This window comes from Bos mutus, chromosome X (genome assembly GCF_027580195.1).
Source record: "Bos mutus isolate GX-2022 chromosome X, NWIPB_WYAK_1.1, whole genome shotgun sequence".
NCBI classification, from domain to species: Eukaryota; Metazoa; Chordata; class Mammalia; order Artiodactyla; family Bovidae; genus Bos; species Bos mutus.
The window spans coordinates 78,561,127-78,576,571 of record NC_091646.1 but is presented as its reverse complement, the minus strand read 5'-3'; the positions used below and the strand labels follow the sequence as shown (position 1 = coordinate 78,576,571).

Genomic DNA, 15,445 nt, shown 5'->3' with positions numbered 1-15,445 from the left:
GAAGAGATTGGGCTGCCTTTTTGGGTGCCTGGTGTCCTCCACCAGTGTTCAGAAGTTGTTTTGTGGAAGTTGCTCAACATTCAAATGATCTTTTGATGAATTTGTGGGGGTGAAAGTGGTTTCCCGTCCTATTCCTCTTCCATCTTGGGATTGCCCTCCTCCAGTTTTGTTTTTTCTCCTTGTAGTTTATTTATAGTCTCATAACATTGTGGTCTGGAGAGGGCAATGGCACCCCACTCCAGTACTCTTGCCTGGAAAATCCCACGGACGGAGGAGCCTGGTAGGCTGCAGTCCATGGGGTCGCTAAGAGTCAGACATGACTGAGCAACTTCACCTAACATTGTGGTCAGAAGAGTTGTTTGATATAATTTCAATTTTCTTAAAATTTACTGAAACATTTTCTTCAGCCTAACATGTGATCTATTCTGGATAATTTTCCATGTATAGTCAAAAATAATTTATTTTCTGCTGCTTTTGAATGGAATATATATAAAGAACAGTTTGTCTTATGTATTAAGGACAATATTTCCTTATTGGTTTTCTACCTCGATAAACTGTTTATTGATATGTGGGTTGTTAAAAACCTATTATTGTGTTACTATAAATTTCTCCCTTTAATATGTGGGTTGTTAAAAACCTATTATTGTGTTACTATAAATTTCTCCCTTTATGTCTGCCAGTATTTGCTTCTGCCTGCATGCAGGAGACCTGAGTTCGATCCCTGGGTCTGGAAGATCCCCAGAGAAGGAAATGCAACCCACCCCGGTACTCTTGCCTGGAAAATCCCATGGACAGAGAAGCCTGGTAGGCTACAGTCCATGGGGTGGCAAAAGAGTCAGACACGACTGAGCAACTTCACTTTCTTTAGTGTTATGTTTAGATTCCTTTCTCTTTTTTGTATGTATGGTTGTTGTTCAGTCACTCAGTCATGTCCAACTCTTTGTGACCCCATGGACTGAAGCATGCCAGGTTTCCCTGTCCTTCACCATTTCCGTGAGCTTCCTCAAACTCATGTCCATTGAGTTGGTGATGCCATCCAACCATCTCATCCTCTGCCATTCCCTTATCCTCCTGTTCTATCTTTCCCAGCATCAGGATCTTTGTATGTATATCTAATAATTATATATATATTGTTGTTGTGGTTGTTTAGTCTCTAAGTTGTGTCCAACTCTTTGCAACCCCATGCACTACAGAACACCAGGCTACTCTGTCTTCCACTATCTCTAAGAGTTTGCTAAAATTCATGTCCATTAAATAAGTGATGCTATCTAACCATTTCATCCCATCCTCTGCTGCCCCCTTCTCCTTTTGCCTTAATCTTTCCCAGCATCAGGGTCTTTTCCAATGAGTCAGCTCTTTGCATTAGGTGGCCAAAGTACTGGAGCTTCAACTTAAGCGTCAATCCTTCCAATGAATATTCAGGGTTGATTTCCTTTAGGATTGACTTGGTTTGATCTCTCAAGAGTCTTCTGCGGCACCCCAATTCAAAAGCATCAATTCTTCAGTGCTCAGCCTTCTTTATGGTCCAACTCTCACATCCATACATGACTACTGCAACAACCATAGATTTTACTATATGGTCCTTTGTCAGCAAAGTGATGTATATTTCTCAATATGTTGTCTGGGTTTGTCATAGCTTTCTTTCCAAGGAGCAAGCATCTTTTAATTTCATGATGGCAGTCACTGTCTGCAGTGATTTTTGGAGCCCAAGAAAATAAAATCTGTCACTGCTTCCACTTTTCCCCCTTCTATTAATATTTGCCATTGAGTGATGGGATCAGATGCCATGATCTTAGTTTTTTTTAGTGTTGAGTTTCAAGCCAGCTATTTCACTCTCCTCTTTACCTTCATCAAGAAATTATTTGGTTCCTCTTCACTTTCTACCATTAGAGTGGTACCATCTGCATATCTGAGGTTGTTGATATGTCTCTTGGCAATCTTGATTCCAGCTTGTGATTCATCCAGCTTGGCATTTCACATGACGTACTCTGCATATAAGTTAAATAAGCAGGGTGACAATATACAGCCTTGTTGTACTCCTTTCCCAATTTTGAACCAGTCAGTTGTTCGATGTCTGGTTCTAACTGTTGCTTCTTGACTATCATATTGGTTTCTCAGGAGACAGGTAAGGTGGTATGGTACTCTGATCTCTTTAAGAGTTTTCCACAGTTTGTTGTGATCCACATAGTAAAAGGCTTTAGAGTAGTCGTTGAAGCAGAAGTAGATGTTTTCCTGGAATTCCCTTGCTTTCTCCATGATACAGTGAATGTTGGCAACTTGGGCTCTAGTTCCTCTGCCTTTTCTCAACCTAGCTTGTACATCTGCAAGTTAGTTCACATACTGCTGAGACCTGTGCTGTGTGCTGTGCTTAGTCACACAGTTGTGTCTCTTTGCAACCCCATGGACTGTAGCCCACCAGGCTCCTCTGTCCACAGGGATTCTCCAGGCAAGAATACTGGGGTGACTTGCCATGCCCTCCTCCAGGGGATCTTCCCAATTCAGGTATCAAACCCATGTCTTCCACATTGCAGGCAGATTCTCTACCATCTGAGCCACCAGAAAAACCCAAGAATACTTGGATATTCTTGTGGATATCTATCTGAGGGATAGTCAGATAGAGAAAAACAAATACAGTATTATTTCATATATATGTGGAACCTGAAAAGAAAACACACGAACAAACATAACAAAACAGTGATATCTTGTGGATAGCCTGTCCCTCCTCCAGGGGATCTTCCCAGGAGTCATACCTATGACCCAGGAATCATATTGGGGTCTCCTGCATTGCAGGTGGATTCTTTACCAGCTGAGTTACCAGGGAAACCCCACTGAGGCCTAGCTTGAAGGCTGTTTTATAGCCCTAAGTTTGTGCCTCTTAATCCCACTCACTTATTTCACTCACCCCAACCTCTTCCACTCTGGCAACCACCAGTTTGTATATATGAGCCCATTTCTGTTTTGTTATGTTTGTTATTGTGTTTTCTTTTCAGGTTCCACATATATATGAAATAATACTGTATTTGTTTTTCTCTATCTGACTTATTTCACTTAGCATAATATCCTCCAGGTCCATCCATGTTGGCACAAATGACAAAATGTTGTTCTTTTTATGGCTGTGTGATATACCATCCAGTTCAGTTCAGTTCAGTCGCTCAGTCATGTCCGACTCTTTACGACCCCATGAACCGCAGCACGCCAGGCCTCCCTGTCCATCACAAACTCCCGGAGTTCACTCAGACTCATGTCCATCGAGTCAGTGATGCCATCCAGCCATCTCATCCTCTGTCGTCCCCTTCTCCTCCTGCCCCCAATCCCTCCCAGCATCAGAGTCTTTTCCAATGAGTCAACACTTTGCATGAGGTGGCCAAAGTACTGGAGTTTCAGCTTTAGCGTCATTCCTTCCAAAGAAATCCCAGGGCTGATCTCCTTCAGAATGGACTGGTTGGATCTCCTTGCAGTCCATGGGACTCTCAAGAGTCTTCTCCAACACCACAGCTCAAAAGCATCAATTCTTCGGCGCTCAGCCTTCTTCACAGTCCAACTCTCACATCCATACATGACCACTGGAAAAACCATAGCCTTGACTAGACTATATAAATATATATGTACATATATATGTATACATTATATATATTATATATGTGTATGTATATACATATGATGTATGTGTGCATATGTATATGTATGTATTATATATGTATACATTATATCTGTGTGTGTGTGTGTATATATATATACACATGTTCTTTATCCATTCACCTATGAATGGACACTTACAGTGTGTCCATACATTATATATATTATATATGTGTATGTATATACATATGATGTATGTGTGCATATGTATATGTATGTATTATATATGTATACATTATATCTGTGTGTGTGTGTGTATATATATATATATATATCTCACATGTTCTTTATCCATTCACCTATGAATGGACACTTACAGTGGTTCCATATCTTTGTTATTATAAATAGTATTCAGTGAACATAGGGGTATGTATATCTCTTGGAGTTAGTGTTTTCATTTCTTTGGATAAATACCTAGAAGTCGAATTGGTGGATTGCATGGTAGTTCTATTTTTAGTTCTTTTGAGGAATCCCCATAATGCTTTACATAGTGGCTGCATCAATTTAAATTCCCACCAACACTGCACAAGTGAACCTTTTCTCCACATCCCCACCATCAGTTGTTGTTTCTTGTCTTTTTGACAAGTCATCAGAAACTTGTGAGATGATATCTTATTGTCATTTTGATTTGCATTTCCCTGATGATTAAGGATGTTGAGCATCTTTCCATGTGTCTGTTGGCTATCTGTATGTCTGCACTGGCAAATGTCTGTTCAGGTCCTCTGCCCATTTATTAACCAGGTTTGTTTTTTTTGTTTTTTTTTTGTATTGAGTTGTATGTGTTCCTGATATATTTTCCATATCAACCTTTTATTGGGTATATCACTTGCGATTATCTTCGCCCAGTCAGGGGGCTGTCTTTTCATTTGGTTGGTGTTTTCCTTCACTGTGCAAAAGTCTTTGTTTCATATAGTTCTATTTGTTTTTGCTTTTGTTTCCTTCCCTGAGGATACATATACAAAAAAATATTTCAAAGAGCTCACTGCTTATGTTTTCTTCTAGTTTTATGGTTTCAAGTCTTACATTTAAGCCTCTAATCCATTTTATTTTATTTTCATATATTTGTAAGAAAGTGGTCCAGTTTCATTCTTTTCAATACAGCTGTCCAGTTTTATTGAAGAGGCTGTCTTTTTTCCATTTATATTCTTATTATCTCTTTTGTCATAGGTTAGCTGATCATATGAGTGTGGATTTATTTCTGGACTCTCTGTTCTGTTCCCTTGATCTGTGTGTCTTGTTTCTGTGCCAGTTCCATACTGCTATGAATTCTATAGCTTTGTAGTATAGAACTGTGACAGCTCTAGTTTTGTTCTGTCAAGATTGCTTTGGCTATTAGGAGTCTTTTGTGTTTTCATTTAAGAACTGTGTTTTTTCTTGTTCTGTGAAATATGCCATTGATATTTTGATAGGGATTGAATTTACTCTGTTGATTACTTTGGGGAGTATGGACACTTTAACAATATTGAATCATCCAGTTCATGACTGTTGTATATTTTTCCATATTTTGGTGTGTCATCCTCAGTTTCTTTAATCATTTTCTTATTGTTTTGAGGTTACAGGTCTTTTTACTTCCTTGGTTAAATTTATTCCTAGGTATTTTATTATTTTTGATGCAATTATAAATTGGATTCTTTTCTTCATTTCTCTTTCTGATAGTTCATCATTAGTATATAGAAATGCAACAGGTTCCTGTATATTAATTTTGTATCTGCAAATTTCTTAATTCATTAGCTTTACTACATTTTTGGTGCAGTCTTTGGTGTCTTCTCTATATAGTATTCTGTCATATGAAAATAGTGATTTTTTACTTTTCTTATTTTGATTATTTTATTTCTTTTTTTGTACCTTATTGCTATAGCTAGGTTGAGGATTTTTGCATCTATATTTATCAAAGATATTGGCCTGTAATTTTCTTTCTTGTAGTGTTTTTGTCTGGTTTTGGTATCAGGATAATGGTGGCCCTATAGAATGAGTTTGGAAGTATTCCTTTGTCATTTTTTTGGAAACTGATAGATATTAATTCTTCTTAAAATATTTGGTAGAATTCATCATGAAGCCATCTGGACCTTGATTTTTCTATGGGGGAGTCTTTTGATTACTGATTCAATTTCATTACTAGTAATGAGTCTATTCAGATTTTCTGTTTCTTCATGATTCTGTATTGGATTATTATATGATCTAGAAGTTTTTTTCATTTCTTCTAGGTTGTTTAATTTGTTGGCATATAATTGTTCATAATATTCTCTTATAATCCTTTGTATTTCTGGTGTGTAAAGTTGTAATTTTTCCTTTTTAATTTCTAATTCTCTTTTTTGGGGTGCTCCTTTTTTTTTTCTTGATCAGCCTAACTAAATATAAGTTTCTTGATTTTGCTTTTCTTTTTAATGCCATGATCTTAGTTTTTTCAGCATTGAGTTTCAAGCCAGCTTTTTCACTCTCCCTTTTAACCCTCATCAAGAGACTCTTTAATTCCTCTCTTAAACCAACTCTTACTTTCATTGATCTTTTGTATTTTTTAGACTCTATTTCATTTATTTCCTCTATGATCTATTATTTTCTTCCTTCTCCTAAGTTTGGGCTTTGCTTATTCTTCTTTTTGTAGTTCCTTTAAATGGATATTTAGATTCTTTGAGATTTTTGTTTCTTCGAGTACACCTGTATAATTATAAAGTTCCCTCCTAGGGCTGCTTTTGCTGTGTCCCATAGATTTGGGGACATGCAAAAAAAAATGCTCAAACTACACTACACTGTGCTCATTTCACATGCCAACAAGGTTATGCTCAAAATCGTTCAAACTAGGCTTCAGCAATACATGAACTAAGAACTTGTAAATGTACAAGCTGGGTTTTGAAGAGGCAGAGGAATCAGAGATCAAATTGCCAACATTCATTGGATCATGGAGAAAGCAAAGGAGTTCCAGGAAAACATCTACTTCTGATTCATTGACTACTCTAAAGCCTTTGACTGTGTGGCTCACAACAAACTATGGAAAATTCTTAAATAGACAGGAATACCAGACCACCTTACCTGCCTCCTGAGAAATCTGTATGCAGATCAAAGAAAAAAAAAACAGAACCAGACTTGGAACAACTGACTGGTTCAAAATTGGGAAAGGAGTATGACAAGGCTGTATATTGTCACCCTGCTTATTTAACTTATATGCAGAGTACATCATGAGAAACGCTGGGCTGGAAGAAGCACAAGCTGGAATCAAGATTGCCGGGAGAAATATCAACAACCTCAGATATATAGATGGTATCACTCTAATGGTAGAATGTGAAGAGGAGTTAAAGAGTCTCTTGATGAGGGTTAAAAGGGAGAGTGAAAAAGCTGGCTTGAAACTCAACGCTGAAATAACTAAGATCATGGCATCTGGTCCTATCATTCAACGGCAACTATTAATAGAAGGGGGAAAAGTGGAAGCAGTGACAGATTTTATTTTCTTGGGCTCCAAAATCAGTGCAGACGGTGACTGCAGTCATAAAATTAAAACAAGGCTTGCTCCTTGGAAGGAAAGTTATGACAAACCTGGACAGTGTATTAACAAGCAGAGACATCACTTTGCTGACAAAGGACCATATAGTCAAATCTATGGTTGTTGCTGTAGTCATGTATGGATGTGAGAGTTGAACCATAAAGAAGGCTGAGTGCCAAAGAATTAATGCTTTCAAACTATGGTGCTGGAGAAGACTCTTGAGACTGACTTGGACTGCAAGGATATCAAACCAGTCAGTGTGTTAGCCACTCAGTTGTGTCCGACTCTTTGCAGTCCCATGGACTATAGCCTGCCATGCTCCTCTGTCCATGGGATTTCCCAGGCAAGAATACTGAAGTGGTTGCTGTTTCCTTCCTAAAGGAAATCAACACTGAATATTTATTAGAAAGACTGATGCTGAAGCTGAAGCTTCAATATTTCAGGCACCTTATGCAAAAAGCCGACTCACTGGGAAAGACCCTGGTGCTGGGAAAGATTGAAGGCAAGAGGAGAAGAGTGTAACAGAGGATGAGATGGTTAGATAACATCACCAACTCAATGAACATGAATTTGAGCAAACTCCAAGAGACAGTGGAGGACAGGGGAGCCTGGCATGATACAGACCTTGGGGTTGCAAAGATTTGGACACATCTTAACACTGAATACAACAACATAGATTTTAGAGGTGTGTTTCCATTTTCATTTGTCTCAAGGTATATTCTGATTTTTTATTGACCTATTGGTTATTTAGCAGCATGTTGTTTAGTGTCCCTATGTTTGTGTTTCTTCCCGTTTTTTTCATGTAGTTGATTTCTAGTTTCATAGTGTTGTTTTCAGAAAAGACATTTACCATGATTTGATCTTATTACATTTAATGTGACTTTGTTTTATGGCTTAGCATGTGATGTATCTGGAGAATGTTCTATGCACACTTGTGTTAAGGTAATCTAATTTGTAATCTAATTTGTTAAGGCCAGTGTTTTCCTTATTGACTACCTGTTGGCTGATGTATCCATTGATGTAACTGGGATATTAAAGTCCTCTAAAATTCTTATATTTCTGTCTCTTTCTTCAGTTATTTCTGTTAATATTTGCTTTATATATTTAGGTGCTCCTCTGTTGAGTGCATAAATGTTTACAAATGTTATATATTCTTGTTGGATTGACCCCTTTATCATAATTTAATGCCCTTCCTTGTTTTGTTACAGTCTTTGTATTAAAGTCTGTTTTGTCAGATATAAGTATTGCTACTATGGCTTTCTTTTAATATCCATTTGCACTTTCAGTCTGTATGTGGCTTTAGATCTGAAGTGAGTTTCTTGTCCACAACATATATGTGCCCTGTTTTGGTATCCATTCAGTCCTCTATTTCTTCTGATTGGAGAATTCGTCCATATAAATTTAAAGTGATTATTGATAGGTATTTACTTACTGCTATTTTGTTCATTGTTTTCTGGTTGTTTTTGTAGTTCTCTGTTCTTGTCTTCTCCTCTTGGTTTCTTGTGTCTTGATGGATTCCTTTAGTAATATGTTAGGGTTCCTTAAGAAAGTAAATCTAGTAACCATCAGTGACATATGGAACAGCACAGGGAACTCTGATCAATATTCTATAATAATCTAAATGAGAAAAGAACATGACAAAAGAATATATACATGTACATGTGTAACTGAATCACTTCACTGTATACCTAAAACTAGCACAACATCATTAATCAGTTATACTCCAGTATAAAATAAAAATTTTAAAGGAAAGTAAATCTTAAGTTTTCATCACAAGGAAAAAAAATGTAACTATGTATAATTATTGATTTAACTAGACTTACTCTGGTGACAATTTCACAATGTATACAGATATCAGGTCGTTAGGTTGTATACCTGAAATTAATGTAATGTTTATTTCAATTATATTGTCATTTAAAAAATAAGACAACTCTGGTTGTCCTCTGGATCTTTTTAAATTAATTTTGCCTAATTAGGCCAGGTTCATGTTATCTAGTAACTATAATTTTTCAGGAAGTGATGCTTGAAGATATCAGAAATCTGCGAAGTATGCCATTAGTAGGGAAGGTAGCCGAGTCTTAGGTTTTTTACTTCAAGGTTTGACCTTGAGCAAAATCCTTTTCCTCTCTGAGCTTTGGTTTTCTTATTTCTAAAACAAGTTTAATAATGTCTTCCCTAACACACATCACTGTTGTAAGGCTTGAAGTATAATAACATATTGTCAGGATTAGCACTCTTATACTGCAAGTAAACTCCCCATTCTGTAGGCCACTAAAATTGTACCCTAGGACTGGCATCTACTCAGTGTCTATAATAGTATCTTCTAAAAGGCACCTTTGAAAGGAACATGGTTCAGAGACCACATTCAGGGATGATGCAGACTCAAAATGGAGAAAGCCGTTGAGTCAGGAGTATGTGTATGGCACCAAATCTCAAAAAGGGAGTTTTGAGTACTGAGCACTTAAATTTTGGAATTGAGACAAAATGATGCTGTATGTTATCCTTTTCTCACCCCACTCATGTTTTTTTTTTTCTTTCTTTCTTCTGTCGTTCCAGGTGCATGATGACTGCAGGAGACGGTTTTCCAAGGAATGCTGGTTTGGAAGTCATCGATCATCAGTCATTCCTCCCACTGCCCTGAGCGACCCCAAAGGTGATGGTGAGTAGCTAAATGTTAATCTCAGAAATACATTGGGGAGGGAGGGAAGGTGCAAAGCCTGGGGGAAATGACTGCAATTAAATTATTCTGGTCAACCAGTCAAGCATTTCTGAAAGTACAAGTGCAAATGTGTAGAGCATGCCTGTGTGCTCAGTTGCTCAGTGTGTCCTACTCTTTGTGACCCCATGGACCATAGCCCACCGGGCTCCTCTGTTAATGGGATTTTCCCAGCACAAATACTGGAGTGGGTTGCCATTTCCTCCTCCAGAGGATCTCCCTGACCCAGGAATCAGACCTGCGTCTCCTGTGTCTTGTGCATTGCAGGCAGATTCTTTACCGCTGAGCCACCAGGGAAGCCCCTATGTGTAAGGCAGCTCATGATTTTTAGACCTTTGGGATAGTGAATGTAGATGTATCTGTATGTGGGAATGTTCTTTGTAGCCTCTGTCACAATTGTTTCCAAATGATCAGAATTCATTTCAGCTTTTTCATGATTTCCAGACACTAGATAATCCATGAAATAATTTTGTTTGCTTGCTGCCTACTTCATTGCCAAGGAAAACCCAGCATTAGCTGGGAGCAGAGAAAGGAAAAGAAAGAAGAGTATATAGTTTCCTTAGAGAACAGAAGGGGGAAGTATTCCTGTAATCATTACAACAGTTTTAGAACTAGACACAGCATATGTGCACATACATGTATGTGAGCTGCTCTAGTCTTTTCCAGTTTCTTTCCTAATCCCAACACAGATACAAACAGACATTGGTACATGGAATGAGCCACTCACACAGTTTTCTGCAGGCAAGCATACTCATATGTCTCCATGATGACATGCTCAGGCACATATCCCTCACTCAGGGATGCATGCATATAATAATCTCTGATCTATTCAAATATTTATCCACATAGATTCACCTGCAAGATAGGTGACTAGAGAGGTCATGAGACTGATGCCTTGGTACATAAGAGATACTTGACTGGCTAGGAGAAAAAAGAGACTACAGGAAAGATGGAGTTGATAGAACAGGAGAAGTAGCCAACTAGTCAGCCAAGTGTTCTCAGGCTCCTAGTGAAAGTCAATGAAGTCCTGAATCTGAAGTGGTGAGACTTTGCTCACCACTGCAGGAACCTGGGAAAGATGTCTCTGGGGAGTCTGAAGGATAGCCACTTCAGCATCTCATAAATAACTCCCAAATAAGTGTTAAGGGGCTGCCACCTCTTCCTTGTAATTGGCCCAATGGGTTCTATGTTTCCTGGCCTCGTGGAAGTTAGAGTTTTTTAGTTTGTTTTTTCCCATCCTATATAATTTCTTATTCCTGTTATAGATGGCCAACTAATAGCATTGCTGCTTCCTTTTGCTTTCCACCAATGTCATTATTTCTTAAAAGCACCTATGCTAAGCCATTCTTTTGATGTAGTGACTCATATTAATGCCCCATGAGTTAGCTTTTCATCCTCGTCATCTGTAGTCTTGATCCAACTGAATGTCACTCTTGAGAACCCGTCATTCTAGCATGTATTACTTGGTTTATTAGGAGTATCTTTTAAAACCTCCGTATCTTCTTGACTCTTTCTGGCTTCTTGGACCTATCCTTAATGGATAGGCCTCCTGTTGGGAAGTCCCACCCATCCTGGAGATGATAAAATCATTAAAAATGATCTGGGCCAACCCCTCTGGCCAAGCTAGGGAATCCCTTCTCCAACATTCCAGAGTGGAGGCATCTGAGGAAACATGTGCCATTGTTGAGTAGCACTCATCTATTCATTCATTATTTATTCAGTCAACAAACTCTTAATTTCTGAGAATGTCTTCTAATTTCTCCTTTTTCCTACCCAATCTGCCTGGTAAATTTCTTCTCTCATCGTAGAGGGTGAGAACAAAATTAATTCTTATCTCCTGTTTAAAGGTTTCTGTAATTGCCCCTCCCCATTTCTCTTGACAAATAAATCACTTCCTTTGCTGTGAACCCAGAACACATATCTCAGAGCACTTACTACACTATACTATAGTTCATCACATGAATGTCTCCTACTCTAGACTGGGAGCTCTTGTACCACTAGCACTTAAACCTGGATACATGGCATATTCACAGTCAAGATTTGTTGCATGAATTAATTAATACATTTACTGAATACCAAGTATATGTAAGGCTCAGTGAGGAACAATGTAGAGAATAGGATATGACTAAGACAGAATCCCTGATTCATATGGGGGCAAAATTCATATGCAGTATTTGTCAAATCTGAGAATGCATCAGAATCATCTGGAAGGCTTGTTAAAACACAGATTTCTAGGCCCCAGTCCCTGCCCCACAGCTTTTGATTCAGTAGAGCTGAGTAGGGCACAAGAATTTTCATTTCTAACACATGCCCAGATGATGCTGATACTACTAGTCTTGGGAGCATACTCCATCATGTACTAATTGTGTGACTTTGGGCCAGTTACTTAACCTCTCTTTGCCTCATGTACCATTTGTTTCCTGCCAATAGGAAATAAATTTGTACTTGGATGCCTTATGAGGGTTAAATGAGGAGTTAACATTTGTAAAAGAGGATTTTAAAATACAGGAAGGGGAACAGGAAGCCAACCTTAACATCCTTTTGTGATATGAACTGAACAAGTTTGAGAGTTGGTTCCTTGGTTTGGGGCACTGTGATTATATTAATGTACCTCAAAGAAGCATGAGCTCTTTTTTGAAAGGCTCTTTCAGACTGTTGACTCATCTGGAGCTTAAAGTCAAGTAAATCCCCTAAACCCTTTTCACACTTTGATGCTGCCAAGCCAAGTTCCTATTGTCCTGTTCTGCTGCAATTTATGCCCTTGGGCCTAAAGGCCAAGCTTCACATTTATTCCCTTTTCAGCTTGTTGACTTTGACCCAACTGCTTGTTAAGGTCATTTGTCAATCTTGATTCTGTCATCCAGTGGCTCTCCATCCAGCTGTAGGTGCTTCAAAGTTGACAAGTTGCCCTTCTATATTTTTATTTTAATTAGTTAAAATTGCTGAATAATGCAGGACATTCCCTTATAATTAACATTAGCCTATTCAAAAGCAACCTTGTGGACATGATTATTTACTTAGTTATGAATCTTCTTAACATTGCTATATCCTAGCCCACATTACTATCCATGTAGTAATCTTGTCACCTTGTTCACAGGATTCATCTAACATCTTATTGTCATTTTATCTGGTCCCTGTCACCTCTCTCCCTCACTCCACAGTAGCCATGCTCTTCTCTTCACTGTCCCTAGACATCCTAGGCCGTCTCCCTTCTCTGGGTAGCTTCTTAATCTTCCTCCTGACCCCTAAAAAACTCTTCCCCCAGATATCTGCTTTACTTACTACCTCCCTTCATTCAAATCTCATCTCAAATGTCATCTCCCAAGAGGAGCCATTCCTGACCATCTTGTCTAAAATAACATCCCCTTCAGTCTCCATCCCCTTTTCCTGCTCTATTTTCTTCATATCACATTATTTCTATATTTATTTGTTACAGTCTATATCCTTATATTAGAATATATGTTCCACAAGAGCAAAGATTGTTTCTATCTTGTCTATCATTATATATCAGAACATAACAAGGACAAGCACAAAGAATGCCCTCAATACATATATGTTGAATGAATGAATGTCTTAACTACCACTATTTTAACATATTTTTCGTTTAAAAAAAAGAAGTATTAAAAAAGGATAATGTGTTCAAGGAGGATAACTCCTTCCAGGATGTGCTACTGAAGGGACATAGCAGACTCCTCATGTAGTTGTGAGCCCTGGCAAGCCCTGAAAATTTGGTGCATGACAGCCTAACTGGTTCAGGATGCCTTCAAGTTCCACTGGCCAGTGAGTAGAACTTAGCCCATAGAGGAAGCTTGCTTTAGATTTTTCCAGGTAAAATAGCCATGAAATCTGCTCAAGTCAGTAGTCTTCCTTCAGGCTCCTTTTTATCCAGGCTACAACAAATGGGACATTTCAACCTGCCTCTCTCCCCCTAGCCCACACCATTCAGGAGCAACCCACATCCTTTTTCCTCTTTGCACATATTTTTGCTGGGGAATCCTTGCAAAGCCATGAGCTCAGAGGTTTGGGGGCTCACAATTTGTCTAGCATCTCCTATGAGGCCATTGTTCACTGCCTGTCTCCCTGCCAACAGACTCTATGACTCTGCATGAGCTGGCAGGCTTTGGCAATTTAGACTGCTATAACTCCACTTCTCTATGGGGAATTTTACTATTGGGGATTATTAAAAGCTTCTGTCTTGTCCAGACAATTTCCCTATAGTCTTGTTTCCCCTGAAAGTTGATATGATAACTTAGATTGCTCTACCGGAGCCTTAGAGTAGCAATTAAATTGCCTTGCTTCACCCCACGTTGATACCTTCTGTTATTAGTTCTTGGCTGAAAGGCAGCCTTTCCTACCTATCTCTCCTGACCTTATATCTTCTCAGTGTAGCAACTGAGCTATCACTCACTGAGCTAGTACTCATTAGGTATGATGATCCTTCTCCTAAGCTCTCAGTCTTCTCTTTCCTTAGTTTCCCCTTGGCATTTTATTGATCTTTGGTTGTGGTACCAAATTTTTATTCTTTGTATTACAATACACTCTTGTGTATGTCTGTTTCCCCAGCTTGAGGGCAAGGTCTAGAATCCTATAAGTATCTAGCATGATGATTGGCATGTAGTAGTTGCTTAGGAAATATTGGCTACCTGGCAACAGCTAGGCAAAGACCAGCTGTTTTTTTTGTTTGTTTGTTTGTTTGTTTTTTAATGAAAGCCCCTTTGGTTTGCATCTGACTTCCCTTCTGTTCTTCAGTCTCAGAGGCACAAGGAAGCTGTGGGAGGTATTAGATGCCTGTTATCTTGATGGTGGTGATGGTATCATGGGTGTTTGCATAAGTCTAAGCTCACTAAATTGTACACATTAAATATATGCAGTTCTTTGTATATGTTATACCTCAATAAAGCTGTTTTTAAAAGTCTGCAAAATTTGATGTTAAGTCATCTCAATGGCCCTTTTCTTTTTTTTTCTTTTCTTTCTGTTGTGTGCATTATTAGGCCAATTAGTAGTATCTCCAGACTTTTGGAATCTTGATTGGTCTTCAGTCTGTTCATGCCCCCTTCTCATCTTCATCAACTCCAAAAGCGGCGATCATCAAGGGGTCGTCTTCCTCCGGAAATTCAAGCAGTACCTTAACCCATCTCAAGTGTTTGACCTGTCGAAGGGTGGACCTGAAGCCGGGTAAGCATGGGGTAAAGGATGTAGTTGGGCATATAGAAATGATTCCCCTCTTTGCACATTGTAGAGTAGGATAGGCTTCCTGGAATTAGTTCTAGTACCTGGACAGGAAAGATCTATTTTCTCAAGACAGGACACAAACACAGCTCCAGAACATCTTGAGTTGGCTGGCTAGAGGACTTTAAGCCCTCTCCAGAAATCCTTTCAAGCCTATGTCTTGCTCTCAGATTTGCTTCATCTTTTCCAGTTGGAAAAGGTAAAACTATGTCTCCTGACTTCAGAGGAGGAGGCAAACTGATATTACTGTACACGTTTCCTGTCATTCACTCTTTTTCCTGGGGCCAAGTAGATATATCTCTACTAGAGAGCTGTATTATTTAGAGACCATCTGGCTATTCAGCCCTGGTTTCTGTGAACTCACTGGCAACTGTGCAAGGCAGTCTTCC

General features: G+C 38.7%; 1 protein-coding gene across 1 annotated transcript in view; it reads left to right on the top strand.

The window, feature by feature from the left end:
- DGKK (diacylglycerol kinase kappa) overlaps positions 1-15,445 on the top strand; it is a 175,701-nt gene that overhangs the window by 107,001 nt on the left and 53,255 nt on the right. Inside the window, exons 8-9 of the mRNA XM_070365432.1 lie at positions 9,668-9,770; positions 14,819-15,002. Coding sequence (XP_070221533.1) covers positions 9,668-9,770; positions 14,819-15,002 — 287 coding nt within the window. The remainder of the gene's footprint in view (positions 1-9,667; positions 9,771-14,818; positions 15,003-15,445) is intronic.